The sequence below is a fragment of the Leucoraja erinacea genome, chromosome 10, assembly GCF_028641065.1.
Source record: "Leucoraja erinacea ecotype New England chromosome 10, Leri_hhj_1, whole genome shotgun sequence".
NCBI lineage: Eukaryota > Metazoa > Chordata > Chondrichthyes > Rajiformes > Rajidae > Leucoraja > Leucoraja erinaceus.
Genome location: NC_073386.1, coordinates 48,511,826 through 48,538,858, shown reverse-complemented (window position 1 = coordinate 48,538,858; position 27,033 = coordinate 48,511,826). Strand labels below are relative to the sequence as shown.

At 40.6% G+C, this 27,033-nt stretch overlaps 1 protein-coding gene across 2 annotated transcripts in view; it reads right to left on the bottom strand.

Moving 5' to 3' along the window:
• Positions 1 to 27,033, bottom strand: part of trmt1l (tRNA methyltransferase 1-like) — a 54,291-nt gene that overhangs the window by 22,484 nt on the left and 4,774 nt on the right. For both annotated transcript variants that reach the window (XM_055642172.1, XM_055642173.1), the window contains exons 2-10: positions 26,072 to 26,239; positions 25,599 to 25,661; positions 22,587 to 22,700; positions 15,951 to 16,015; positions 15,416 to 15,545; positions 11,614 to 11,740; positions 11,203 to 11,282; positions 8,711 to 8,960; positions 3,062 to 3,274 (exon numbers count right to left, since the gene is read on the bottom strand). In XM_055642172.1, coding sequence (XP_055498147.1) covers positions 3,062 to 3,274; positions 8,711 to 8,960; positions 11,203 to 11,282; positions 11,614 to 11,740; positions 15,416 to 15,545; positions 15,951 to 16,015; positions 22,587 to 22,700; positions 25,599 to 25,661; positions 26,072 to 26,239 — 1,210 coding nt within the window. The remainder of the gene's footprint in view (positions 1 to 3,061; positions 3,275 to 8,710; positions 8,961 to 11,202; positions 11,283 to 11,613; positions 11,741 to 15,415; positions 15,546 to 15,950; positions 16,016 to 22,586; positions 22,701 to 25,598; positions 25,662 to 26,071; positions 26,240 to 27,033) is intronic.

Sequence of the window (27,033 nt, the reverse complement as noted above, 5' to 3'; positions counted from 1 at the left end):
GAGGGCAAGGGTGAAAAAGTGGATTCCTGGGAAACTAATAGATTGACTGAGTGGATGGTGACAATTTTAGCTCAACGTGCGTGGTCTGGATATGAAGATTGCATGTCAGGAGTGAGCTCACACTGGTTGTGGGGATGAAGGACAATGACAAGCAATGGACTGAACTGCAGGGAAGGCATGCCAATCTGATATTGCACTGTAAAAATAAGGTAGTCTCAGCAAACACAGTCCAAGTTATTTTGCAATGGCACAAAAGACCACATTGCACAGGGATTAGAATTATCTTGTGCAACCCATCCACAGAATTCACTTCAGGGGCATAAAGCTGACTCAAGCTCAGAAATGCCCAGTTGGTTTTCCTCAGTGAGGCACATATTCTGGAAATGTTTCTTACTGCGTTTCACTCACTATAAAAATCAATTTTCAATTACTAAAATATTGAAGTTCTAGGTATAGAAAACAGTTTTGCTTTAAACATTAAATATTATCTTACTATATTTTGCTTTAATTAAATGGGATTCAATTTCAATCTAATATGTACCAGCTATTAGAAATTGTTTTTGATAAAATGTTATCCAGTCTCTTCACAATTTCATTTTCATTCTGTATAACTTTAGCATGGTCTGCCTTTAAAGATAACACTTTAGCAGATAGTATTATAGTTGTAAACATGTTTAAGCCGCCCAGCAACACAATGGCAAATATTTTTAAGCATGGATTTAAAAGCAATAGCTTTTATTGTGCTTAGTTGCACTTGCCTGCAGCACAATGACCTTTATTTTCTGTATAATATTTTGCATAAATTAATCACAACTCAGATTGTCAATTTTATACATTCATGAAAAAGGAAGTTGGCATGAGAAAGGAAGGGAGGGCAATAATTTTATGCAAATTATTTTTCATATAAATATTGCATAATAGATAAAGCATTGTTTATTTATGTATAATTGACTGTAGGTACAATCATCATTCATAGGAACTAGGAAATGAAATAACCAGGAGGAATTGTTTTTGGACATTTGTTTGGGAGAATGGAACAGCTGCTGGGGCAGGAAGAGAAGCTAGGTGGGAAGATACTATGGTATTCAAGTACATTGGTGCAAGTATTGGGATGGCCAATCAGTGGAAGACATATCTGCTCAGAGGACAATGGATCCTTTGGAGTATCGATCACAGGCCTAAGTGGAATCCTTGAATTAACGCTAAGGTGGACCGCATCCCTTAGGTTTGGTCCTACTTTCATATTCTCACAAACAATGTACATCTAGTAGAACTTTGTGCAAACAATGACACAATAAATAATATTGTTTCATGTCACTGCATGTGTTTAGTGGCCTCTGTGCAGTCAGTTACACACATAGAAGAACCAATAATTTTGGTCCTTGTGCTTCCACTCAATTCCAAAAGTTTGGACCCAATGCCTAAATGATTGGAGAGAAAACCTCATATCCAAATTTGCCCATGGCATAAACTTGTAAACCATGCAAATGGCAGCATGAAACTACAGTGATAATTAATATGATGCAAACTGGTAACATTTTGATAAATGTTGTTAGCTCTCTGTTAGCAAATATGGTTGTAAAAAGGAAAGTATTATGTACGTTGAATAGCTAGAAATGGTTGAAGGTGCAGAAAATAATAAAAGCTAAGCAAATTCTGATCAATGGATAAAGAGGACTGGAAGACCCAAAGTTTATGCCAAAGGCATAACATTAGAAATCACGTGTTCAATCACACTGTGTTATTGTGAACATTGCGGTTAAACCAGTGCTATCTAATGCTCCATCAAATATTACAAAGAAGAAACCAGAATTACATTCTAATTCCTGGGGCGTTAAAATAATAATAAGAGATGACAAGGAGATGAGCAGTAAACACTTGTCTTGGCAAAGCGCCAAAGAAGGTGGCAATTTTTCGTCAATGCAAACCATACTTTCTACTTTCAGTGTGATGCTTAACACAATATTCTAGGTTAAAAGGTTAGTAAGGGGTTGGGTAATGAAGGAAAAATGTTAGGGCTCATTTTGGTAAAAGTATAGTAAATACCAGCTAATCTAAACTAACAGGGGACTGAGTTCCCTTGACCCCACTCCCTTTATCCTAACCTAAACTAACAAGGGGGGCTGCGTCCCCTTGACCCCCCTAATCCCTTAAAACAAGTTTCCTCAAATTATTTAATCAATGAATAAAGACTACTAAAGTGAAGGTAAATAAAGGTAAGTAAAGTAAGGTTAAAGGTAAGTTTAGTAAAGTATATCAGTTCTTCCACCAGTATTTACTATACTTTAACCCCATATTTTGTGATATATAAAATACGTTAATAATTCCATTTCAGGTTCATTCACTAATGTCATGAATTCTTTTCTTTTCAGGAAAAAAATTTGAGTTAATTCAATATTTCCCAAGTTAGCAAGTTTGAAATCTAAAGCCCCTTTCACAACGTTAAAGAAAACTCCAAACAGATCTGCGGTTTTTGAATATTTTACAATGACTACAGGTGAAAAACATTTTGTGTGTCAGTGTATGATAGAAGATGATGATGGTGAAAGATTGTGTGAAGTAAAACTCAGTTGTTTCTCTGGCTCTGATAAAAAAAGGCTCCAACAAGAGCTTCAAATTTGAAAAGACATTTGCAGCGTTTCCACCCTAAAATTTTGGAAGTTGTAAATGAGAAAGATACAAGAACCAATAAAAATCTTACAACTACATTAAAGTCAGCAAAAAGCAATTCTCCTGAGGGACAACCTGGACAGCGTCACTTACAATGTTCATTACTACAGACAAAGTAACTGTAATAATGACCACAGAAATATGTATGAAAGACCTTATTAAAAATGCAGTAGATAAATTCATATTTGAGGAATAGAGCTGGCTTATTTATTGAAATCAAAGCAAATTTTAAAAAAAGATGTTTTGATTTGAAAGGATTTGCTTCCGAGATGTATTAGTCTAAAAAAAAGTGGTAAATATATTATCAGATTATTCTTAACTTGAAAAGCTACTTGGGAGGTGCTCTCTAAAAATCTTGTGTTTTGCAAAAGATAAACAGTCAACACATTACCTTGCCATAGAAGCAATGACCATTCTGGCTGCCACCTCTTTATAGTATTCTGTCCGGACAATATTACAACCATAGTGGCGCATGGTGACATTTAAGGCCTTGCAGTACAATGTGCTAATGTCAGTGGATGTCACAGAAACGATTCCAAGATTCCGCACATTTCTGAAGGTAGCATCAAAGTAATTTATTGCTGTTCCAAATGGGTCAAGATGACTGTCCCAAGACAAAAATATGTATAATATACAGTTAGTTGCAATGGTAATATCTGCCAACTTTGATACTTGAAGAAAAAGAGACTTTCATCACATTTTACACAGCAATGTACACCTTCAACTTCCAGCTTTAAGATGGAAGATAGCTCGGGTCAGAATGGCCTTTTCTGAATGGACTTTGCCCTACAAATGCACAATCTTAAAGCACCTTTAAGTCAATGAACACTGAGGTTGCACTTCACACAGAACATTGAGATGCCAAAGAACAAGAAGTGACAATGAACAAAAATGTGGCTGGAAAAGATTCAAGGGCAATACGAGACGGGTTTAGTAAAGATGATCTAGAGAGCAGAGCCTGGTAAGCAAGAAGGTAATGCCGGCAATTAAATGATCAAACACCAAAACATGGTACTTCATAAGATCATGTGATAGGAGCAGAATTAGGCCATTCGGCCCAACAGGTCTACTCCGCAATTCAGTCATGGCAGATTTATCTCTTCCTCCTAATCCTATTCTCCTGCCTTCTCCCCATAACCTCTGACCCCTTTATAAATCATGAATCTATCCATCCCTGCCTTAAATATATCCACTGACGGCCTCCACAGCCTTCTGTGGCAAAGAATTCCACAGATTCACCACCCTCCGACTAAAGATATTCCTCCTCATCTCCTTCCTAAAAGAACGTCTTTTAATTCTGAGGCTATGACCTCTAGTCCCAGACTGTCCCACTGGTGGAAACATCCTCTCCACATCCACTCTATCCAAGTCTTTCTACTTCTATCAGTCTCCTCGTCCCAGTAATTCATTGTTTATCCTTTCCCGCCAATGGAATGCCCAGTTCCAAAAAATATGATGAAAGCCAATCGCAAAGTTACAGCTTCAACCAGGATTGAACTGCAGACATTTTAGCTATTTTCTGACCTATTGGGGTGAATTTAAATAGCACGTCCACTGCTCAGCATGTACCCTGTTATATTTGTGCTTTGTGGACTGTAAAATGGTTAACAGAACCAACAGATTTCCATGGATGTTAAATTACTTATGTGGCAAAGAATTCTCAAGTTCCAGAAATCTAACATGACAACTAAAAATAGACAATCTACAAAGCTTACAATACTTTCAATGCAAACAGATACAAATGGCTATATTTACTACCTTCTCAAGATGCAATTTTGATCCCACGAATAATCAAAATCAACGTACACATGGTATTCATTACAGTTAACTCACTTTATTCTCAACAGGGCAGAATGAAATTCACATTAAAACTATGGGCAGATCTAGAACGGGCAACATCTGCCGGCAATAAAAATATTTTTCCTTCATCTGCAGCTACTCTGTCAATACTGATTTTCCACAGCATTTGCCAAGTCAAATGATAATTATTAGTTTGTCAAAATATTTCAATATATACATGTCATTAGTTCTGACTTCTATTGTTAAACTGCTCATCTTCCAGTCCATTGTTCATTTATTATACTTTTAAACAAACCTCGATTACTTTTCTCCGTCCATATACTCTAGCTATTGTAAACATTTGTAAATTATGAGAGCGCACAAGTGTTTAAGATTTTAAAGAGGGGCAATAACTTTCCATCCCTGACCAGGCTTCAGGGAATTACAGTCAGAAGGAGTATTTTGCTACAGAACAAAAAATTGAAATTAAGAAGGTTGCCTAAAGCAATTCACTCCTATGATTGTATATTTAAGACCACATACTGTAAGCATGGCTAAAATATTTATTTCCCTTTATGAGTTAGAATCAGCTCGAAGTGTATATATTGATTAATCTGCTGGGCATTCTTCAAAAAGAACATCAAATAGGATCATATGTATTTCATAACCAACTGACCTGTAAATTTAACTAACACGTTCTATTTTTTGCACTCTTCGTTTAGCAATATCAGGACATGATCTGATGGGTAAAGCCAAGAGTGAATAGATTTTCAATGTGCTTTACTATTTTGAATCAGCTCATTTTTTCTTCCACCTTCCTTGGGTATCTCCAACACCTGTAGCATTTATTTATTTTTTAACAATGTTTCAAGATATCCACACAGAACTCTGTGGGATTCCAGATTGGATGATATGATGGGAGGCAGGAAGCAGAAAAGGGAAGCACTCGGACACAAGAGGAGAAAGAAAAAAAAGGAAATAAACAGAGAAGAGACGGGGGGTTTCTTAAATGTGCATATTTTAATGCTAGGAGCATTGTAAGAAAGGTGGATGAGCTTAGAGTCTGGATAGACACCTGGAAGTATGATGTTGTGGCGATCAGTGAAACATGGTTGCAGGAGGGCTGTGATTGGAAACTAAATATTCCAGGATTTCGTTGCTTCAGGTGTGATAGAATTGGAGGGTACAGAATCTTTATGTTCCTGTTCGGTTGAAAGGAAACAGTAAAAATTGGAAAGAGCCCTGGTTTTCAAGGGAAATTGGACATCTTGTTCGGAAAAAGAGGGAGATCTACAATAATTATAGGTGGAGGTGTTGCATTGCTAGTCAGGGAAGATATTACAGCAGTGCTTTGGCAGGATAGATTGGAAGGCTCGTCTAGGGAGGCTATTTGGGTGGAACTGAGAAGTGGGAAAGGTGTAGCAACACTTATGGGGGTGTATTATAGACCGCCAAGTGGGGAACGAGAATTGGAAGAGCAAATATGTAAGGAGATATCAGATATTAGTAGTAAGCACAAGGTGGTGATTGTGAGAGATTTCAACTTTCCACACATAGACTGGGAAACACATTCGGTAAATGGGCTGGATGGTTTGGAGTTTGTAAAACGTGTGCAGGATAGTTTTTTGCAGCAATACATAGAGGTACCTACTAGAGGAGGGGCAGTGCTGGACCTCCTGTTAGGAAATTAGACGGGACAGGTGGCGGAGGTATGCGTTGGGGAGCACTTTGTGATCACAGTGATCACAATACCATTAGTTTCAATATAATTATGGAGAAGGTCAGAACTGGACCTAGGGTTGAGATTTTTGATTGGAGAAAGGCTAACTTTGATGAGATGCGAGATGATTTAAAAGGAGTGAACTGGGACATTTTGTTTTATGGGAAAGATGTAGAAGAGAAATGGAGGACATTTAAAGGGGAAATTTTAAGAGTACAGAATCTTTATGTTCCTGTTCGGTTGAAAGGAAACAGTAAAAATTGGAAAGAGCCCTGGTTTTCAAGGGAAATTGGACATCTTGTTCGGAAAAAGAGGTAGATCTACAATAATTATAGGCTACATTAAGTAAATGAGGTGCTTGAGGTGTATAAGGAATGTAAAAAGAATCTTAAGAAATAAATTAGAAAAGCTAAAAGAAGATATGAGGTTGCTTTGGCAAGTAAGGTGAAAGTAAATCCAAAGGGTTTCTACAGCTATATTAATAGCAAAAGGATAACGAGGGATAAAATTGGTCCATTGGAGAGACAGAGTGGACAGCTATCTGCAGAGTCAAAAGAGATGGGGGAGATATTGAACAATTTATTTTCTTCGGTATTCACCAAGGAGAAGGATATTGAATTGTGTGAGGTAAGAAACTAGAGTAGAGTAGCTATGGATATTATGAGTTTCAAAGTAAAAGAAGTACTGACACTTTTGAAAAATATAAAAGTGGAAAAGTCTCCAGGTCCTGACAGGATATTCCCTAGGACATTGAGGGAAGTTAGTGTAGAAATAGCCGGGGCTATGACAGAAATATTTCAAATGTCATTAGAAACGGGAATAGTCCCTGAGGATTGGCGTACTGCGCATGTTGTTCCATTGTTTAAAAAGGGTTCTAAGAGTAAACCTAGCAATTATAGACCTGTTAGTTTGACTTCAGTGGTGGGCAAATTAATGGAAAAGATACTTAGAGATAATATATATAAGCATCTGGATAAACAGGGTCTGATTAGGAACAGTCAACATGGATTTGTGCCTGGAAGGTCATGTTTGACTAATCTTCTTGAATTTTTTGAAGAGGTTACTAGGGAAATTGACGAGGGTAAAGCAGTGGATGTTGTCTATATGGACTTTAGTAAGGCCTTTGACAAGGTTCCTCATGGAAGGTTGGTTAAGAAGGTTAAACTGTTGGGTATAAATGCCGGAATAGCAAGATGGATTCAACAGTGGCTGAATGGGAGAAGCCAGAGGGTAATGGTGGATGGTTGTTTGTCGGGTTGGAGGCAGGTGACTAGTGGGGTGCCTCAGGGATCTGTGTTGGGTCCTTTGTTGTTTGTCATGTATATCAATGATCTGGATGAAGGGGTGGTAAATTGGATTAGTAAGTATGCAGATGATACCAAGATAGGGGGTGTTGTGGATAATGAAGAGGATTTCCAAAGTCTACAGAGCGATTTAGGCCATATGGAAAAATGAGCTGAAGGATGGCAGATGGAGTTTAATGCTGATAAATGTGAGGTGCTACACCTTGGCAGGACAAATCAAAATGGTAAATGGTAGGGAATTGAAGAATACAGTTGAACAGAGGGATCTGGGAATAATCGTGCATAGTTCCTTGAAGGTGGAATCTCATATAGATAGAGTGGTAAAGAAAGCTTTTGGTATGCTAGCCTTTATAAATCAGAGCATTGAGTATAGAAGCTGGGATGTAAATGTTAAAATTGTACAAGGCATTGGTGAGACCAAATCTGGAGTATGGTGTACAATTTTGGTCGCCCAATTATAGGAAGGATGTCAACAAAATAGAGAGAGTACAGAGGAGATTTACTAGAATGTTGCCTGGGTTTTAACAACTAAGTTACAGAGATAGGTTGAATAAGTTAGGTCTTTATTCTCTGGAGCGCAGAAGGTTAAGGGGGGACTTGATAGAGGTCTTTAAAATGATGAGAGGGATAGACAGAGTTGATGTGGACAAGCTTTTCCCTTTGAGAATAGGGAAGATTCAAACAAGAGGACATGACTTCAGAATTAAGGGACAGAAGTTTAGGGGTAACATGAGGGGGAACTTCTTTACTCAGAGTGTGGTAGCGGTGTGGAATGAGCCTCCAGTGGAAGTGGTGGAGGCAGGTTCATTGGTATCATTTAAAAATAAATTGGATAGGCATATGGATGAGAAGGGAATGGAGGGTTATGGTATGAGTGCAGGCAGGTGGGACTAAGGGAAAAAAGTTGTTTGGCACGGACTTGTAGGGCCGAGATGGCCTGTTTCCGTGCTGTAATTGTTATATAGTTATATGATATCAAATTGCATTATTTCTTGAATTTTCCTAGCAATGTTGCTCACAGCTTGCTTTGTTATATAAAAATATATATGGCAGTTCCAGCATTTTACAGCACCAAGTTCTCTATAAAGTGCTAGTGTTTATTAAGAAAAAAGTATTCTGGCAAGTGGAGACTATTAGTTTCTATGACATAAAATTAAAGTTTAATATGCATTCAAGTCAATGAACAGTAAATGAAATATTAATATCCAAAGTATTTATATTATGATGTTTCACTCACATGAAGTCAAAAGCTCTCAAATGCATGAGTACATTGGCATCCATTTGTGTGACCTCAATAGTACCTAAAGTATCATCATTTTCCTCAACCTCATCTTCATCCTCCTCCTCTTCTTTTCTGTTCATCACCACCTTCATTCGGTTTAGGTGACAATTTTCTCCAATCATCTTCACAGAGCCCTCGTTTATGTCATTTATGGTGACTCTCACAGCATCTCCAAGGTGTTTGGCCCACTGTAACCCCATAATTCCTGCAAGAATAGCAGAATAACCCATTTTATTTCATGTAGAGATACAGCAACTGTATTGCTAAGCAGCCCGACTAGGACATGATGGATAGTGCGAGTTTGACATTTAGCTCACATCTGTCGACAAAACCACTCTCTGATCAATTCAAGGAAGCAAAACCAGCTCAGTTGCCATTCAGGGCATATTCCCTTGAGCAATACGTCAACATGTCAGGTTATGAAAAAGCATAGAAAATTCAAAATAACCATATGGGCATAAAGATTTGGGAAGAAACTTGAGAACAGGGAAGGCATCATATAATAGATTTACTTTCCTCTCTACAGTCTTGAAGAGTTTTAGATCTCAGATTTTAATCCAACGTAGAATGCTTAGATTGATGGTCAGCCCCAAATGATCAAATCATGAAAGTCGCTGTTGGAGATAACTCCTCCACCACTTAAACTATGTAAATGCAAATATAAAGTAACTATCAAATTTGGAAACCATTTCTTAGAATTAAGAAAACAGTCCATAAAACCCTGTTTCAGCTCGAATCAGTTGACTACCGGGACCTCATTCACACTTCTTTTAATCTGATAATATATTTTTAATATCAAAACATTGCACATCCAAAAAATTGCACATGCAGAGGATTAATAATGAAAGCTATAAGCAAAACATCTATTCCTGTATTAGCCTCAGACACAAATCCTTTCTGGCTGCTTTGCTGTAATGACATCAATAAGAAAGAAAGGATTAGCAGGACCAAATAGTCCCTTTCAAAACGTCACAACGTCCACACTGCATTACAGCGACCAAAGTGCCTTTACAGCCCAGTCACTAATATAATGTAGGAAAAAACGATAGTTGTTGATCATTAGGGCTGGCCTTCAATCTAAGCATCCTACGTTGGATGAAACTCTGAAATCTAGCCTGGCCTAATAATGCAGTGGCAGAAATTTGAACTCTTCTCAACAGGTGGGTGATTTTCAGTTCATTTAACTGAAACAGTGATGGTGACAACAAAATTAGCAAATGGAGTTAAAAACCCATTTACTCACATAACTTTGCCATATTTACTTGGTCTGTGTGTAACCCGAGACTCAACGCAAAGCTATTGACTCTCAAATGCCTCTTGAACACCCCAGCCCAGATAATCAGCCTATTCAAGGGCAATTAGGAGTGGGCGATAAATGCCACACAGCACATGAAGTAATGCAAAATGGCAGTAATTTGAAACAGCATGGTCACACAAACAGCAGAATAATTACCAATAATCAATTGTTAATATTGTTAATACATTGCCCTGTACAATGGGGGAACACCCCAGTTTTTTTCCCCAAACATATTTACATCCAACTGAGGTAGCAAAGTGACTTTAGTTCCATGGGACATCTGAAAGATAGCACCTCTGAATGTGCAGCAGTTTATCAGTATCAGGGCACATTCAGATCTCTCTCAAGTGAGGTTTTAGTTCAAAATCAATTTTTTTTGTCCCAGCTAGAAACATAAAACTAACCATAAATACATTTCCACAAACCAAGAAAGTAACATGATACACAGGGGGAAAATGTTGAAAACAATGCATTACCGGCAAGACTTGTAAGAGAATTACAAGATTATTAACATGTAAACTTTTTCAGATTTACACAAACAAATTGAATAAAGGATATCCAATATTGAAAACGAGGAATCTGTTTTAAGTTCAAGTCAGTCTAGATTTAGATGGCAGTAACATATAATTTAAACACAATTACTTGAACATAAAACATCAAATGTATCTTGTGAATTTGAAGGATATAAATGTTGTGCTATTTTACAAGAAAATGACACTTTCCCTCTACCAAGCCACTTCTACATCTTGGGATCTACAGAGGAAATGTAACAGCTGGGATCAGGGCAATTTGATCTTTTAATTTGATACATTAGAAATGATTTCTAATTGAGTATATAGATTAGTTGTACAAGAAAATAACTCAAATACTCATGAGGATAGTGCCTGCTGTTCCAACTTCAAGCCAAAACCAAGCAATTTTCAAAGGAACGGAATGGAAAATGTGGATGGGTTCCCAGTTCTCTTCATTTCATCAACCGTCTCTGAATTGATCATATTGGTAGCAAGCAGAGTAATTAGTAGGATCCAAAGAAAGCAATTAAATATTGGTTAAAAACCTCTTAATATAAAAATGAACACGTTAGTGGAAAGGCAATACATGATTAAGCATAAAGCATCAAGTATAGTGGGAAATTACAATTATCACGAACCTGTAGCTCCAAAGGCATCTAAACATTCCAGAGGTTTGCGCTCTTGAGCCAGAACAGCAAGAGTGCAGAATATCAGTTGTCTGCAATACAAATAGCACTAGAGTAAGGCATTTCCATTTTATGGAGATCTTCAATATAATTTATTAAAGTTATTCACTGACATAACAAGGGCAGACAATGATCAGCTAAAAAATTAAGTTAGCAAACTGGTGCTTATAATGGATTATTCCATGTAGAATTATAAGCCATATTAATTTGAAAATAACGTATTATTGAAGTAGGAAAGATATGTTTAGTCAGCTGTCTGATAAATTTACTTGAATTACTGTGTGCAAAGTTAAAAATTACTAAACGGTTCTGAATTAATACAATAGGGAAAATGAAGCAAAAATAACAAGCCAGATACATCACCTGTTAGGTTTCATTTTAGGGTTAAAGAAAGAATCTGTTTTTTGAGGAGTTGTGTGGTTTGGAAATACATGAACATCAGTGTCAACTTCCTTCATCACTTCAGTGGATGACAATTGCCCACTACTGGCTGAAATGGAGAATGACAAGTAGAAGAAATGAAGCACAGCTTTGAAGACAAAGAATTTAGGAAATACTTATGAGATTCCTATTAAGGGGTAGATTATATAGGCTGCTTGTCCCCTATTGGAAAGGAGTGGAAATGTATCAGTTTAGCAAAAGTGGCACAATTCTATTAAACTGATGAATTGCATAGAAAGGTGTGTACTAGATCGACCGATTGACCAAATGGTGCCAGCACAACAACCTGGCTCTCAACACCAGCAAAAACAAGGAATTGATTGTGGACTTTGGAAGGGGTAGGATGGGGACCCACAATCCCTTTTATATCAATGGGATGATGGTGGAAAGGATCAAGAATTTCAAATTTCTGGGCGTGCATATTTCAGAAGATCTTTCCTGGTCCCAGCACACTGATGCAGTTATAAAGAAGGCACATCAGCGCCTCTACTTCCTGAGAAGATTAGGGACTACAGAGAGTCGGTATGTGAGGGAGGACTCTCTCGAACCTCTACAGGTGCACAGTACAGGGCATTCTGACTGGCTGCATCGTGGCTTGGTTCGGCAAGTTGAATGTCCAGGAGCGGAAAAGAATGCAGAAAGTTATGACCATTGCCCAGTCCATCATCGGCTCTGACCTCCCCACCATCGAAGGGATCTATCGCAGTCACTGCCTCAAAAAGGCTGCCAGCATCATCAAAGACCCACACCATCCTGGCCACACACTCATCTCTTCGTTACCATCGGGAAGAAGGTACAGGAGCCGGAAATCTGGCACATCCAGGTTCAAGAACAGCTTCTTCCCCACCGCCATCATGCTACTAAATATGACGTCAAACAAGCTCTGACCAATAACAGTCTATTGCACTTTATCTGTTTATTTATTGTGTACATATATATATGGTCTATGGTATATAGACACACTGAACTTTTATCTCCTGTTCTGTATTATGTTTACATATTCTGTTGTGCTGCGGCAAGCAAGAATTTAATTGTCCTATCTGGGACATATGACAATAAAACTATCTTGTCTCTTGACTAGAAGTAGTCTCTATTATTTCTGCTTGTCCGTTTTCATTAGCTGGTTATATAAGCAACATGAAATATAGGGTGTACATTATTAACTGTTCTGTACAGTTCAGGATAATGGAATGAAGCTCATGTATTTCAATAGCATCCACATGAACTACAAATTAGCCATATAACCATATAACAATTACAGCACGGAAACAGGCCATCTCAGCCCTACAAGTCCGTGCCGAACAACTTTTTTCCCTTAGTCTTGTTTGAATCTTCCCTATTCTCAAAGGGAAAAGCTTGTCGACATCAACTCTGTCTATCCCTCCCATCATTGTAAAGACCTCTATCAGGTCCCCCCTTAACCTTCTGCGCTCCAGAGAATAAAGACCTAACTTATTCAACCTATCTCTGTAACTTAGTTGTTGAAACCCAGGCAACATTCTAGTAAATCTCCTCTGTACTCTCTCATGAGCCAAGTAAGTATTCTTTGTGTTAGAAGGAACTGCAGATGCTGGTTTTCACTGAAGATAGACACAAAATACTGGAGTAACTCTGCAAGTCAGGCAGCATCTCTGTAGAAAAGGAATAGGTGACGTTTTGGATCAAGACCCTTTATCAGACTTCTCTACCCCGAACCAGAGATATTTTAACACAGATTATTTTCCAAAGATGTTCTTTGGTATCTCAAGTAATTCTCCAAACACTGAGTGCCAGCAGAATGGAGACACAAAAGGCTCCTCCAGCAGTTTTTTGTTTGTTAAGTGCCAGCAGAAGATTGGAACGAAAGTGGCATGTCCAGCACCTGAAGCCTATTCGCGATTCAGGGATAATATAGCCGATTCTAATTCCATTTCCGGGGTCACGACCTGAAACATAACCCATTCCTTCTCTCCAGAGATGCTGCCTGTCCCAATGAGTTACTCCAGTATTTTGTGTGTAGGTCTCTCCCTCTCCCCCCACCCCCCACCCCGACCTCTGCAGCTGTAAAACAACTTGTTTTCTCTCTTTTCCTGTTTTTCAATCCAAAATATCAACACTGTTTTTCTTTCCACAACTGCTGCCAGGCATGTTGGGTATTTTCACCATTTTCTATATTAATTTCAGATTTCCAGCATCTGCAGTTTTTTTTTTGATTTTTACAATAAAGTAAGATGCATTGAACAGACATCAATGCAGACAAACTTAAAGCACACGGCATTGGGGGTTCAGTATTGATGTGGATAGAGAACTGGCTGGCAAACAGGAAGCAAAAGAGTAGGAGTAAACGGGTCCTTTTCACAATGGCAGGCAGTGGCTAGTGGGGTACCGCAAGGCTCAGTGCTGGGACCCCAGCTATTTACAATATATATTAATGATCTGGATGAGGGAATTGAAGGCAATATCTCCAAGTTTGCGGATGACACTAAGCTGCGGGGCAGTGTTAATGTATGGCTGCAGAAACGGCATTTCGTTTGGACCTCCAGGGGTCCAAATGACAATTAAATTGACTCTTGACTCTCTTGTTAGCTGTGAGGAGGATGCTAGGAGACTGCAAGATGACTTGGATAGGCTGGGTGAGTGGGCAAATGTTTGGCAGATGCAGTATAATGTGGATAAATGTGAGGTTATCCATTTTGGTGGCAAAAACGGGAAAGCAGACTATTATCTAAATGGTGGCCGATTGGGAAAGGGGGAGATGCAGCGAGACCTGGGTGTCATGGTACACCAGTCATTGAAGGTAGGCATGCAGGTGCAGCAGGCAGTAAAGAAAGCGAATGGTATGTTAGCTTTCATAGCAAAAGGATTTGAGTATAGGAGCAGGGAGGTTCTACTGCAGTTGTACAGGGTCTTGGTGAGACCACACCTGGAGTATTGCGTACAGTTTTGGTCTCCAAACCTGAGGAAGGACATTATTGCCATAGAGGGCGTGCAGAGAAGGTTCACCAGACTGATTCCTGTGATGTCCGGGCTGTGTTATGAAGAAAGACTGGATAGACTTGTTTTATACTCTCTAGAATTTAGGAGATTGAGAAGGGATCTTATAGAAACTTACAAAATTCTTAAGGGGGTTGGACAGGCTAGATGCAGGAAGATTGTTCCCGATGTTGGGGAAGTCCAGGACAAGGGGTCACAGCTTAAGGATAAGGGGGAAATCCTTTAAAAACCGAGATGAGAAGAAGACCTTTTTCACACAGAGAGTGGTGAATCTCTGGAACTCTCTGCCGCAGAGGGTAGTCGAGGCTATATTCATTGGCTATATTTAAGAGGGAGTTAGATGTGGCCCTTGTGGCTAAGGGGATCAGAGGGTATGGAGAGAAGGCAGGTACGGGATACTGAGTTGGATGATCAGCCATGATCATATTGAATGGCGGTGCAGGCTCGAAGGGCCGAATGGCCTACTCCTGCACCTAATTTCTATGTTTCTATGTATACATTTGCCTGCAGCAGCCACTGAACTTCAGTAAGAGATCCGGCTGAGGTTTTAATTCTTGAGCCTAGAAAAACTGATATGGCGCAGCGTTGTGACAGCCACTGTGTAAACCTAGATTGGTCAGCTTCAGTCGATTTGAGATGGCTGCTCGGGCATTAGCTGCTATATAGTTTTTAAGAAAATGTTTTTGAAATAATGCGCTCAAAGATAATCAATTTCCACTCATTTCAAGTCATCCAAACATATTTCATGCACCTCCAGTGAAGCTTGCTTCTGTATCTCCTTTGTTCAAGTGCCGTGTTATGTGACTGATCATGTCTGTTCTCCGTGCAATCGTGGCTGAGCAGACAATGCAATGGTAGTGTGCTCCAATCCGCACTGGCACCTGGAAGTAGAAATGTACATTAAATCAGAAGTTCTATCACTGAGAACTTTGTCACATCCATTTGACATAAATTTCCCACTGTAGTTTGTGTTAGTGATAATTGTCTGATCTATGATATCTATACTGATGACAAATGACCAAGTGAAAGCTTATTCTCACATCCGAGAATAAATATTTCATGCTAGATAATTGCAGGCGTTTCATTGTTCTACGAAATGATTGTTATGGAAATGCTGAGAACATCCATATCAGCAAACGGAGTATTCTATTTTCACAAATGAAAACAGTGCAGAAAATTAGGAAAGCAGGATTTAAAGAGTATTAATAATTATTTTTTATGAATGATTATATATTGTTGTAATAATGAATCACCAGGAACATTTAGAAGGCACATGTTCCTTTTACCTGTTCTCCATTGAGGTTGGTTTTCATTCGTCGGCAGGCTAAGTGACAGATACACATTCTGTAACCTGTTGTAAAGTGAATTCAGTAAGAATTAGTAAGCAGAGGAGCAAACAGTCTGCACTTGATCAGCTATTGAGGCAAAATATTGGCAGTATATAAAATAAGCTACCCATTTTCTTGGCTTTATAATAAAAGGCAAGCTTGTGATTATTTTGCAAATAGATTTTGATTCTTGGGGGGGAGGGGGGGTTGATCCCTTTTTAACGACCCCTCTTCAAGTTGCTTGATAGCCTTATGATGACCATAGAAGCTGTGTTCATTTAGACATCAGCAAATAGCATGTGAAGAATGAGTCCACTCTTTCTCTTTGTCACCTGACTTACTTGAGCCATATCTCATGCTTTCATAAATTAACCCAATCACTTATTCATCTAAAAACAATAGGCACTCGAAAGACGTACAGGTTTGAAGGTTAATTGGCTTGGTGTATGTGTAAATTGTCACTCGTGTGCATAGGGTAGTGTTAATATGCGGGGATCACTGGTTGGTGCGGACTCGGTGGGCCGAAGGGCCTGTTTCCATGCTGTATCTCTAAACTAAACTAAACAAATCCTGGTAGCTTAATGACAAGAAAAGTTAGAAGTTACATGCATACAAAAAATTCCACGGCACTATTTGATAGAGGAGTCCCTTCATTTATTAGCACTGGATATCCAAGAAATGAAAGGAATCAACTCATTTATTTTGAGAAGAAAGTTGCAAAGTGTCCAGGTAAAAAGACTGAATATTGGCTTATGCATCAGGATAAACCGGATGGATTCTTTACAATGAAGTAAAGGTAGGAATTACTGGAAGAAAAAATCCAAGAGAGCACCTGATTTTCAAATGAATCAAATTAATACACTCAGATAAATTCAGTAAGCAAAGCACAATTAAATTTTACAAAGCTATAGCTCACACGTGCACTATTTAATCAGGATATCAAATTACCCCCTTACATAAAGACTAAATACCAAAGAGAAATGATTTATCTCAGTACAGGCTCACTAGGCAGAAGCACTACCAGGTTTACTGATTCCCTTAAGGTTACATCACAATCTATCTGTATGTGTCACCTTGCTTAGCTCTGCTCTCTGCTTCCCTGTCAGCATGCAAGGCTCTCTGCAGTGCACCTGTGTGTCCATCTGCAGTGCAGCTCTTCCATTGTGAGTATAGAGGTGTGCGTTTCAGTAGTCTTGTGTTTTAATCTATAGCTCTTTTTATTGCCAAATTCAGGTACAGGCCAAACATTGTGTGGAGCTGTCTTTGTTGAGTGGTATTGGCTAAATCACCTGCAGCTCAACACCAACAAGATTAACGAGTTAGTGGTGGACATTAGGAAGAGAGGAACTCCCCTGTCCCCCGTCTCCATCAAGGGTGTGGATGTGCAGTTTACCAAGGAGTACAAGTACCTTGTTTACCTGGACAGTAAACTGGACTGGTCCAGGAACACTGAGGCATGGTATAAGAAGGGACAGAACCATCTGTACTTTCTGAGGAGGCTCTGCTCTTTCAACGTCTGCAGTAAGATGCTGCAGATGTTTTACCAATCGGTGGTGGCCAGTGCCATCTTCTTCGCTGTCGAGTGCTGGGGCAGCAGGGCGAAGGCTGCGGCGGATGCCAACAGAATTAACAAGCCCATCAGGAAGGCTGGCGCCGTCCTGGGGTTGGCGTTTGATTCACTGGGGATGGTCTCGGAGGGGAGGATGCTCCTCAAACTGCAGAGCATCTTGGACAACACTGCTTACCCTCTCCTGGTCAACCTGAGGAGCACCTTCTGCAACAGACTGGTTCCACCAAGATGCAGCACAGAACGCCACAGGAGATCCTTTTTCCTTGCGGGTATCAAACTGTACAACTCCTCCCCCTTCTGTCGTGGGGTAGACTGACTCCCCTTCCCCCCCTCCCCAGTGTTTGCACATTCCCCAATCCTGGACTTTCCACTCGTCACTTTAATTTTGTGGGTCATATATCTTGTTGTGTTTTATGACTGTTGGCAGACCAATTGCCCACCTGGGATAAATAAAGTTCTAACATATCATTTCGTTTCTCTGCTTTCTAACTACTCTGCTTATCGGCCAGACAGCTATACAATCAAGTATTTTATTTCCATGACCAGCCATCTTCTTGAAATGGAAACTCATCTGAATGTCTTTATTTCACAATTGTTGGAGAAACAGTTTTATTTATAGTAACTGTAATTTTTATCAAAGCAAAGAAGAGCTACTTGAATTTGAATCATACGATACAAAGTTTGATTGCTCCATAATAAGCCAAAGCTGTAGACTGAATAGAACCTGTCAGAGCAGCGATTGGCATATCACATAAAGGGTTTCTGTTTTAAAGCCAAGGTTTGGAAATGGTCATGAAGCAGTTATGCCGTTCGAAACTTGGTACTGGAAAATAATTTATGAAGTAGTTCAAGGAGCCCCTTATTGAAAAGTACCCAGAATTTTTCAACAAATGCTATAGCACCAACAACCTCAAAGCAAGAGAAATCAGGATTTGAAACCTCTGCAGTCAATTTGGAGTGGGAAAACCATTCTTGCCAAAGCTAAACAAAAGGCTGGAGACCCCCAAGAAGTATCCGTTGAATTTATAGATGCTTGATTTTCATTAACATATCGTAGGGATGTTCACATAGGGTTCAGCGGGATTTTTCTAGAAACGTTTGGGAAAAGAGGTGCTTGTGTTATTTTGTAGTAGGAAGCGAGTGACGAGAAATAAAACCAATATAAATGCATTGGATCAGCATTCACCCTCTTTTTGGTCATTAGTAAAAGTGAGTGATAAAGTTATTTTTTAACAATCAGCAACTTAGTGTCACAGTTGTCCGTTTTGAATGCTGCCTACAGTTTCTAAGCAGGTTTAGTTGAACTCTTAATGAGTAGCTACATCCTCAGGAAAAGACACAAATGCTGGAGTAACTTAGCGAGTCAGGCAGCATCTTTGGAGTACATGGTTAGGTTATGTTTCTGGTCAGAACCCTTCTTCAAACTGATTGAGGTGGGGTGAGGGGGGGGGTGCTGGAAGAGAGGAGGGGCAAGACAAAGCCTGGCAAGTGATAAGTAAATGCGGGGGGGGGGGGGGGGGGGGCAATAGATGTATGGTTGGACAAATTAAAGAGATAAGACAAAAAGTGTGGGATAAGGTTAGAATTTCGAATCAAACGGAAAAAATATAGGTGAAAGGGGAGGAGGAAGGGAGAAATAGGAGCGTCTAAGGGAGGTACAGGGAATTGGGAAAATGGTGGAGGAAGGAAGGTTTGTCTTTTGGATAGTTACCTAAAACTGGAGAATTCAATGTTCATGTTATTAGATTGTAAACTGCCCAAACAGAATATGAGGTGCTGTTCCTCCTGTTTGCATGTAGCAACGCCCTGGCAATGGAGAAGGCCCATGCCAGAAAAGTCAATACGAGGGTGGGAAGAAGAGATAAAATGGTTAGCAACCAGGAGATCCAGCAGTCTGAGCGCAAGTTTTCGATTAAATAGTCGCCGAGTCTACACTTGGTCTCGCCCTTGTAAAGAAGATCACGTCAAGAACACCGAATGTACCAAAAGTTAGAGGAGGCGCACGTCAACTTCTCTCTCACCTGGAAAGACTCCTGGGATCCCTGGATGGATGTGCGGCACGAGGTACAGGGGTGGGTGTTACATCACCAGTGGTTGGAGTGGTAAGTAGGGGTGGTTTGGTGGGGAAGGGATGTGTGAACCAAGGAATTGCAAAAGGAGTGAAACGGTGGAGAGGGGTGGGAATGGGAAGATGTAATTGGTGGTGGGGTCACGTTGAAAGTGGCGGAAATGTTGGAGAATGTTCCCAATGTTGGGGGAGTCCAGAAACAGGGCCCACAGTTTAAGAATAAGGGGTACGCCATTTAGAACGGAGACGAGGAAACACTTTTTCCTCACAGAGAGTCTATGGAATTCTCTGCCTCAGGTGGAGGCCGGTTCTCTGGATACTTTCAAGAGAGAGCTGGATAGGGCTCTTAAAGATAGCGGAGTCAGGGGGTATGGGGAGAAGGCAGGAACGTTGCTTGGGTACTGATTGGGGATGATCAGCCATGATCACATTGAATGGCGGTGCTGGCTTGAAGGGCCTAATGGCCTACTCCTGCACCTATTGTCTAGAATGACGTGTTGGATGCGGTGTCTGATGGGGTGAAAATGTAAGGACTGGAGGGAGTTAGATGTGGCCCTTGTGGCTGGTGGGGATCAGGTTGGTATGGAGAGTTGGAGCAGGTTCGGGATGTTGGGTTGGATGATCAGCCAGGGCCCATAGTTTAAATGGCGGTGTACGGCATTTCGAAGGGACCGAATGGCCTACTCCTGCACAGAGAGTCTATGGAATTCTTGCCTCGGTGGAGGCCGGTTGTCTTACTTTCAAGAGAGAGCTGGATAGGGCTCTTAAAGATAGCGGGAGTCAGGGGATATGGGGAGAAGGGGAAACTGATTGGGGATGATCAGCCATGATCACATTGAATGGCGGTGCTGGCTTGAAGGGCCAAATGGCCTACTCCTGGGGGTATTGGGATGCGGTGTCTGATGGGTGGGACTGGGGGAAACTTGATCCTTGTTCTGGAAAAGGGGGGGGGGGGGGGGGGGGGGGGGGGGGGGGGGGGGGGGGGGGGGGGGGGAAGCGAGGGCAGAACTACAGGACACAGAGGAGATGCGGGTGAGGGATCCAATAATGATAGCAGGAGGGAGGAAGCCAGATGTCCTAGAATGGAAAGTCTCATCTTGGGAGCAGACACGGCAGAAACAGAGAAATTGTGAATGGGGAATAACATCTTTGCAAGAGGCAGGGTGCGAGGAGGTGTAGTCCAGATAACTGTGGGAGTCGGTCGGTGTGTTGTTGATGTCAGTTGATGAAGACAGAGAGATTAAAAAAAGGGGAGAGAGGTGTCAGAGATATTCCAAGTATTTTTGAGCGGGTGGAAGCTAGTGGTCAAGATACAGAATTCAACGAGTTCTGCATGGGCGCAGGAGGTAGCCACAATGCAGTCATCGATGTAGAGGAAATAGAGTTGGGGGATAGGGCCAGTGTACGTTTGGAATAAGGATTGTTCAACGTAACTAAAAAATGGCAGCAATAATGCAATTCCCCATGGCTACACCTTTAACGCGAAGAAAATTAGAGGAGTTGAAATAGAAGCTGTGAGAGTGGATTCAGGGTCTGTCAGGTAGAGGAGAGTGTTGGTAGAGGGAAACCGATTGGGTCTCTGTTCACGGAAGAACTGGAGGGCCTCGAGACGAGGCGGAAAGGAACTGGACATCCATGGTGAAGATGAGGCAATTGAGGCCTAGAAATTGGTTATTGAGGAGCGTGTGAATACAGTTTTGTTCATTCATTCATTCAGTAGGAACAGACAAGAAAGCATCTTGCCATGATAATTCCCAAAACTGGTATCCGCAAGCCTGTGTTCTCAGTCCCCTGCTATATTCCCCTTAGGAGCAGCATATTTTACAGAGTCCCTCCTTATGCCCCCTACTCATGCACTCAGGTCTTCTGATGCCGGCCTGTTACCCACTCAATGCTGCAATAAGAAAATTGGTGAAGCAGCCTTTTTCAATTACGCCCCCAAGCTGTGGAATACCCTAACCAGGGCTATGAGAGACGCCCACTCAGTTAACATTTTTAAACGGCAGCTAAAAACTTATATTTTCAATCAAGCTTTTAACTGACTTTACATCCTTTGTCCTTTTACACTCCTAATTCTATATTTTATAGTTTTTTAATAAATCTGTGCTTTTTATGTAAAAAATTGCCTATGTGGTGCTTACTGCTTTAAATTGTTTTGTTGTTTGGACCCGTGTTTTGTGGAAAGCACTTTGGGTTGCATTCAATTGTATGAAAAGTGCTGTACAAATAATGTTGTTATTATGAATATATGGCCAAATTCTGCTCTAACTCCATTTACAAGTATGCAGATGACACCACCCTGTGATACGGATCTCAAACAACGACGAGACTCTGTACAGAAAGTAGAACAAGAGTTTAGTAGCATGGTGCCAAGATAATAACCTCTCTCTGAATGTCAGCAAGACCAAGGAAGTGTTCATCAACAAAGATATGGGATGGAATACACGCCCCATTCAATATCAATATGGTTAAATTAGACATGATTGAAAGCTTTAAACTCCTAGGTGTAAAGGCCATCAACAATTTGTCCTGGTGCAACCACATTGACAGGACATTGGCCCAAGAAACACACCACTTCCTCAGAAATCCAAGAAAATTTGGCATGTCTCTGATGACTCTTAGCAATTTCTCCAGAAGCACCATAGAAAGCATCCTATTCAGAAAACAGCTGTAATCAGACTCTTGAACGGACCTCTGACATGCTATTCCCGATCTCCTAAACAACCTTGATTTGCTCCCTGCACTTTTTCTAACCACCTTTTTTGTGTGGCTGTAACACTATATTCTGCAATGTTTGTTTTACTCTTTAATGTACTACCATGATGTACTCTGGTTTAGTATTATTTGACTGGATAGTATGCAAAACAAAATGTTTCTTACTCTATCTGGTACATACGACCATAATAAACCAATATGTTTGTTGTGGGAAGAGTGACATAGCAGGAGAAAATGTTACCTTCAAAGTCTATGGACACTTTCCAATGTAGATGTTGCAAATGTCTTCGTAGCTTGTGACTATAGTTGGGCTTGAACTTTTCTTCCGGACACAAAGGGCAGGTCTTCTTACCAGCTGATAAAACATGTTGCCAATTGTGATTATTCAACAAGATCAGACAGTAAAAAAAGGGAAATGAAGATTACATGAATAATATTTGATCTCTCTGACAAATTTCTACATTGCTATTTTGAATCAATTTGTAACCAGTGTTTATCAGATGGCAGTGCCTAAAAAATAACAAAGATCTGTAGTTTTCAGATCAAACAAGCATCAAACTCACCTATTTTCAGATAATAGATTATTGCTGTTGTCTTGAGTTTCACATCCTACAATAGTCTTGCTTGGAAACAAAAGATAGACACAAAATGCTGGAATAACTCAGCGGGACAAGCAGCATCTCTAGAGAGAAGGAATGGGTGACATTTCGGGTCGAGACCCTTCTTCAGTCTCGAAACGTCACCCTTCCTTCCCTCCAGAGATGCTGCCTTTCCCGCTGAGTAACTCCAGCATTTTGTGTTTAAGAAGGAACTGCAGATGCTGGAAAATCGAACGTAGACACAAATGCTGGAGAAACTCAGCAGAAAATGCTACACTTGTCGCTTTATCTCTCCCCTCGACGCCATTCAAGGACCCAAGCAGTCTTTCCAGGTTCGGCAGAGGCTCACCTGCACCTCCTCCAACCTCATCTATTGCATCCGCTGCTCTAGGTGTCAGCTGCTCTACATCGGTGAGACCAAGCGTAGGCTTGGCGATCGCTTCGCCCATCACCTCCGCTCAGTTCGCAATAACCAACCTGAACTCCCGGTGGCTCAGCACTTAAACTCCCCCTCCCATTCCGAATCCGACCTTTCTGTCCTGGGCCTCCTCCATGGCCAGAGTGAGGCCCACCGTAAGTTGGTGGAGCAGCACCTCATATTTCACTTGGGCAGTTTACACCCTAGTGGTATGGGCATTGACTTCTCTAATTTCAGGTAGTCCTTGCTTTCCCCTCCCCTTCCCCGCTCTCCCCCAGCCCACTGTCTCCACTTCTTCCTTTCTTCTTCCTGCCCCACCCACCCTCACACAAGTCTGAAGAAGGGTCTCGACCCGAAACGTTGCCTATTTCCTTTGCTCCATAGATGCTGCCTCACCCGCTGAGTTTCTCCAGCAGTTTTGTTTACCAGCATTATGTGTCTATCTTTGGTTTAAACCAGCATCTGCAGTTCCTTAATACACTTCATCTGGCTTGGAAACACTTGGATACTGGGGAGAGTTTTCATTATAACTCTTAAAATTCACCAAGGCTCCCAAATTTAAGGGCCTGTCCCACGGCGATTTTTTCGGCGACTGCTGGCATCGTTGACTGACGTATCAGGTCACCGAAAAATTTGCGGTGTGATGCGGTCGTGACGCGGCATGATGACGTATGACGCGTGGTGTCGCAACATTTTTTTGTCACCGCTGGATTTTGAAATGTTCTAAATCTTTTGACGACACTGATATGCCGCCAGCAGCGCATGAAAAAATCGCCAAGTGGGACAGGCCCTTTACACCCTTGGATACAGTTATGACTAGCTGAAATGCAAGAATACTCTCGGCTCCAATTACTTTCCAACTAACATGCTTTGAACACTTATCTCCTGTTTATAAAATCATGGTGGATCAAAAATCTTATGAATTCCCTGCTGTTGATGTATCTGCATCACAGATCCCAGTTCTTTAAAGTGAACCATTGCCAAATTTGAGCGCAACTGGAGATAACTAATAAATGCTGTTCACACTATGCATTCTAATTGAAGCAAATCCTCATGTTTTGGCAACAGTAGAGAATGGATTAGTGTTTCTCACTTCCTCTTTTTAGTTAGATATGAAGTAGTTAGATATAAAGTAAAGGAGAAAGAGTAAAACTGGCAGCACCAACAAATAAGCAAAAAAGCTTTAAAAAAGTAAGCAACTTTAAGAATTTTTGATGACTCGTTGAGCATTTCTAAAGTACTGTGCTCTCGATAACACACCATAATTTTAAAGGATGCACTAAGTTTAATCTTGCTGGAGTTTTGCCACATAAGTAATTAAGAAAAAGAATTGAATAGCAGGCTCAAAAATTGGACATTTTCTCCATTTACCTTATTTACTAATGGGTCTGTCCCACTTAGGCGACTTTTTAAGTGACTGCTGGAGACTATGCAAAGGTACACAAAAATGCTGGAGAAACTCAGCGGATGAGGCAGCATTTATGAAGCGAAGGAATAAGTGACGTTTTGGGTCGAGACCCTTCTTCAGACTGAAGACTTTGCGGTCATCACATAGTAGCCACATGTTCGCTGGTAGTTGCCGGGGAGTCGCCTTCATGGTCGTGAGGAGTTCCCGCATTCCGGAAACTAGTCACGGCCCCATTTTTCCCACGTTGAAAAATTAGCGGCGACCAGAATGAAGCCGCCATGGAGAGTAGCGAGGATTCTCGTGCCGTAGGTGGGTTTCCAGGAGGTCCTAGTGGGTTTCCAGGAGGTTGAAAGTTCTCATAGGTTGTAGCTGGTGCTGACCGGTGAATGTAATTGGGTCATTGGGGAAAAAAAAACGTAAGCAGTAGTTTTCAGAACCTATGATAACCAACCGGTAATGTTAATGTCGTGTATCTCTGGCTTCTTAAAAGTTGTCTCCACTCCTTCCCCCCCACTTCTCACCCTTTCACCCCCCCCTCTTTAAAAGGACTTACGTGACCCTTCCCGTACACTGTGCTTTTACCATCTTAATTACAGCGCCAACCTTCCTATTCATCGCAGAGTGTGTCTGTATCACATTGGCTTTGCACCGTGTGAATTTCACTCAGACAGCTCTCCCCTCGCTTGCCCTTTCCCCCACCTGCATAACGGACTGGTGAAGAGTGAGTGAGTGAGTGTGAGTTTATCGCCTGAAAATCGCCTTAATGGGACCGGCCCTTTAAGCTGACATTTTCTCCAAATTATTTTTAATGTTCAGCCTAGCACTTACCGCCTTCAATATCTATAAGATTCTTCAAGTCTGCCAGAGACTGTTGGATGGAAATGTGCCTTTCTGGTAAGGAAAAAAGATGAGATATTTCAGTGCTCTGCAAATACCATTATAAATTAAAATAAACCACATTCCCCAACGATATTAAAACAATGTATTCATTAGTAAAATAATCAATATGCGTCATTTGTCATAGAGCAAATCTACGCAAGCCCATTTTGTTGCTGAGAGTGTAATGATACTCTTTTACAGTCAATGATGAGCAGTGGGGTAGGCAGTGAAAGTAAATGCATGAGGATGGAGAAAGGAACTATCCTGAGGAGCAGTAGACTATTGTGGAAACAGGCGAGGCAGGAAATCACCAGAGAGGTCGGAAGGAATGGATTGTGCCAAGGTCTCTTCGAGCTCTCATATTAACTGAGTAACATAGTTATTTTTTCAGAGACGTTTTACTTTCTTCCCTCTAGACATACCTGCTGTTCCAGATGTTGAGGTTGGATCCATTGTTTCAGACAGGTTTTCATGTTGTGCATCAGTAGTGGTTGCAGTACTGAAGTTTGGTTCAGCGGATTCGGCCTCAGAGTGCACGTCAGGTGTGACACTTCCAACATCCTGAACATTGTCATTCCCAAAACTGAAAGCTAAAATGAAATAATGGAAAAAAAGTGATGGCCAGCAGAAATCCAGTTTTGAAGTATTTTTTAAAGAAAAAGGAAATATTCTCCCTTCCCAAAAAAGAAATGCAGAAATCCTTAATGTTCACTTCTGAATGTGATTAGTGGATTAATATTGTAGCTTCAATACAGTATTATCACAAAACATTATGGTTTTATTATCACAATAAATTAGTTCTTATAACAACTAGCTATGTGATAAATAAAACAAATTACCTTCAGGCCAAAACATGTGAAATGGCTTATCTCAAAATACTCTAACCCACACAAGTACAACAGGCCCGTTTTCCAACAGTTCACTTACTTCAACAGATTCACAACTCCTCACTGGGCACATTCAAAATAAAAAAATCAAAGGATTTAATCGTAAATCACAAACCTAGTCATGCCTTCTCATAGCTCCTTCACGCAAACTGACATGCCCATGAGGCATTTGCACATTCCTAATGTTACACTCACATGTCCTTCTCTCAATATATCACAACTCAATCTGCTGTGATCCAAGTGCCCTCAAGCCATAGCTCCTGCCCCATAACTTCAGAGAAAAACATTATTTATTCTTGAAAATCTTAAACCACGGTGTACTCCTGTATCATGATCTTATCTCTGCTTTCTGCGTTGCTTCCTAGGATGCAGGGTTGTTTACTCATCAAAACCAACAGAATCATTTATGTACAATCAACTTTGCTTAATTACCAGGTCATATTTTAAGTACCCACTTTGTTGAATTCAAATTATCAGATTATATCTAAATGATAGTC